Source organism: Etheostoma spectabile, chromosome 8 (assembly GCF_008692095.1).
Source record: "Etheostoma spectabile isolate EspeVRDwgs_2016 chromosome 8, UIUC_Espe_1.0, whole genome shotgun sequence".
Taxonomy (NCBI): domain Eukaryota; kingdom Metazoa; phylum Chordata; class Actinopteri; order Perciformes; family Percidae; genus Etheostoma; species Etheostoma spectabile.
Genome location: NC_045740.1, coordinates 527,827 through 529,691, shown reverse-complemented (window position 1 = coordinate 529,691; position 1,865 = coordinate 527,827). Strand labels below are relative to the sequence as shown.

The 1,865-nt window shown below is 40.7% G+C and overlaps 1 protein-coding gene across 1 annotated transcript in view; it reads right to left on the bottom strand.

The window, feature by feature from the left end:
* wdr11 (WD repeat domain 11) overlaps window positions 1-1,441 on the bottom strand; it is a 56,106-nt gene extending 54,665 nt beyond the window's left edge. The window contains exon 1 of the mRNA XM_032523654.1: window positions 1,206-1,441. Within this exon, the coding sequence (XP_032379545.1) occupies window positions 1,206-1,291 (86 nt within the window). The 5' untranslated portion in view covers window positions 1,292-1,441. The remainder of the gene's footprint in view (window positions 1-1,205) is intronic.
* Window positions 1,442-1,865: the final 424 nt, after the last annotated feature.

Here is a 1,865-nt window from a genome sequence, read left to right as displayed (position 1 = left end):
TTCATGGATCTAGGATACTATGCATCATTTACCATATCATTCACATGTTGTCTACCTGCCTGAGGTGAATAATAATGTATATTTGATTAATCCTGCAAGGGGAAATTACAATTTACACTCTGTTTTGACTACACAGGCCTGAATTACACACACATACCCAGTAACTATACATGCACTAAAAGGAGAGATGTCAGAGGGGGGGGGCTGGCCATGGAAAGGCGCCCCGAGCAGTTGGGGGCTCAGTGCCTTGCTCAAGAGCACCTTGGCAGTGCAGTGCCCAGGAGGTGAACTGGCACCTCTCCAGCTACCAGTCCACCACCATGCTTTGGTCCGTATGGGGACTTGAACCGCCGACCATCCGGTTCCCAACCCTACTCCCTACAATAGATGACCAATGCAGTGAGAGGTCTTAGTATCGCAAAATGAGCATTTAAATCATTGTCAGCTTCATGTGGACTATGTGGAATTAAACCTGGTGCAAAGGCAAGGCAAGGCAGCACATTTCAGCAACAGGGCAATTCAAAGTGCTTTACACAAAATCAGTTAAACAGATAAAACACAAGTACAAACAGTTAAAAATCATAAGCATTAAAAACCGGTAAAACACATGAATAGATAGAAAAAAAAATAGACACATAAAACACAAGAATAAAAGTTACAGCGCAGCATAAGAAATTTAAAGAAATGAGCAGTCATTTAAAGAAAGGCAGCATCAAAAAGGAAGGTCTTCAGCCTTGATTTAAAAGAACTGAGAGTAGCAGCGGATCTGCAGGTTTCTGGGAGTTTGTTCCAGATATGAGGAGCATAGAAACTGAAAGCTGCTTCACCCTGTTTAGTTCTGACTCTGGGGACAGAAAGTAGACCTAGGTAATATTTCTGGACGTTGCAGGCAATGCGATACATTAAAAGGAAGTCCCACAGCAGTCGCGGTGTGTGCTGGACGCCCATAGGAAGATAAGAAATGCATCAGGCCCAGCAAGCTGTCACATCCCATCACATGACACCCTGACGTTGCACATACGTGTGTTTGTCGAGAGAAACATCCTCAGTATCAGCATCATATATAACTGTCATCTTTTCAGACAGCAACGACAGGGAACAATATAATGAAACACATACAACGTAATTAGCAGTGTCGAGCGTCTGGAACAACTGGACCAGCTACAACATGATGCTAACGGAAGAGGTGCAGTGACGCTACTCACCAGTCTACAGCGGTTTTATTCTGTAAGTTGAGAGTGCCAGTCAACGTCCGGGCCGCGAGTTTGATGTTGACAGTGTATGGAATCATTATTGTTGATCCGTTTTTATGCTACATTAACATTTGTTGAGCAAAAGCTGCTACAATTCTTTTAGTTTCTGTCCTTCGGCTCTGTCTGGAATCCTAACAGGAAGAAAAACAGTGTTTCTAAATGGAACGCCGTGTGGGAACAAATCCCAGTGTTACAGGGTTCCACCAACGGCGCCTCACATCTGTCACTGTGACCCAAATGTTATTTAAGTTAATACACTCTTTCAAAATGTCAAATGTTTTTAAGAGAGCAAAATTGAATTGTTATTTTTGCATTCTAAATTTTTTTCTTTTTCTTTTCATCCAACAGTGTCTCATCTAACAGTCAAGCCACTGTAAAAGGGAAAAATTGAATTGGATTTTTATATTTTTTCTGTGATTGATTTGTGAATACAATCTTTTTTAAGGGATAAGATGGTACACATCTATTCTTATCTAAGAAGTGGCAAATGTTATTGTTTCATCTTTAGCCAATGTTTGATTTAATGCCACCAATTAAATCCAAAAAATAATTACAGAAAATATGCCAAATACTGTAACTTATTGTACAAGCCATTTTGCCATTTAACACCAC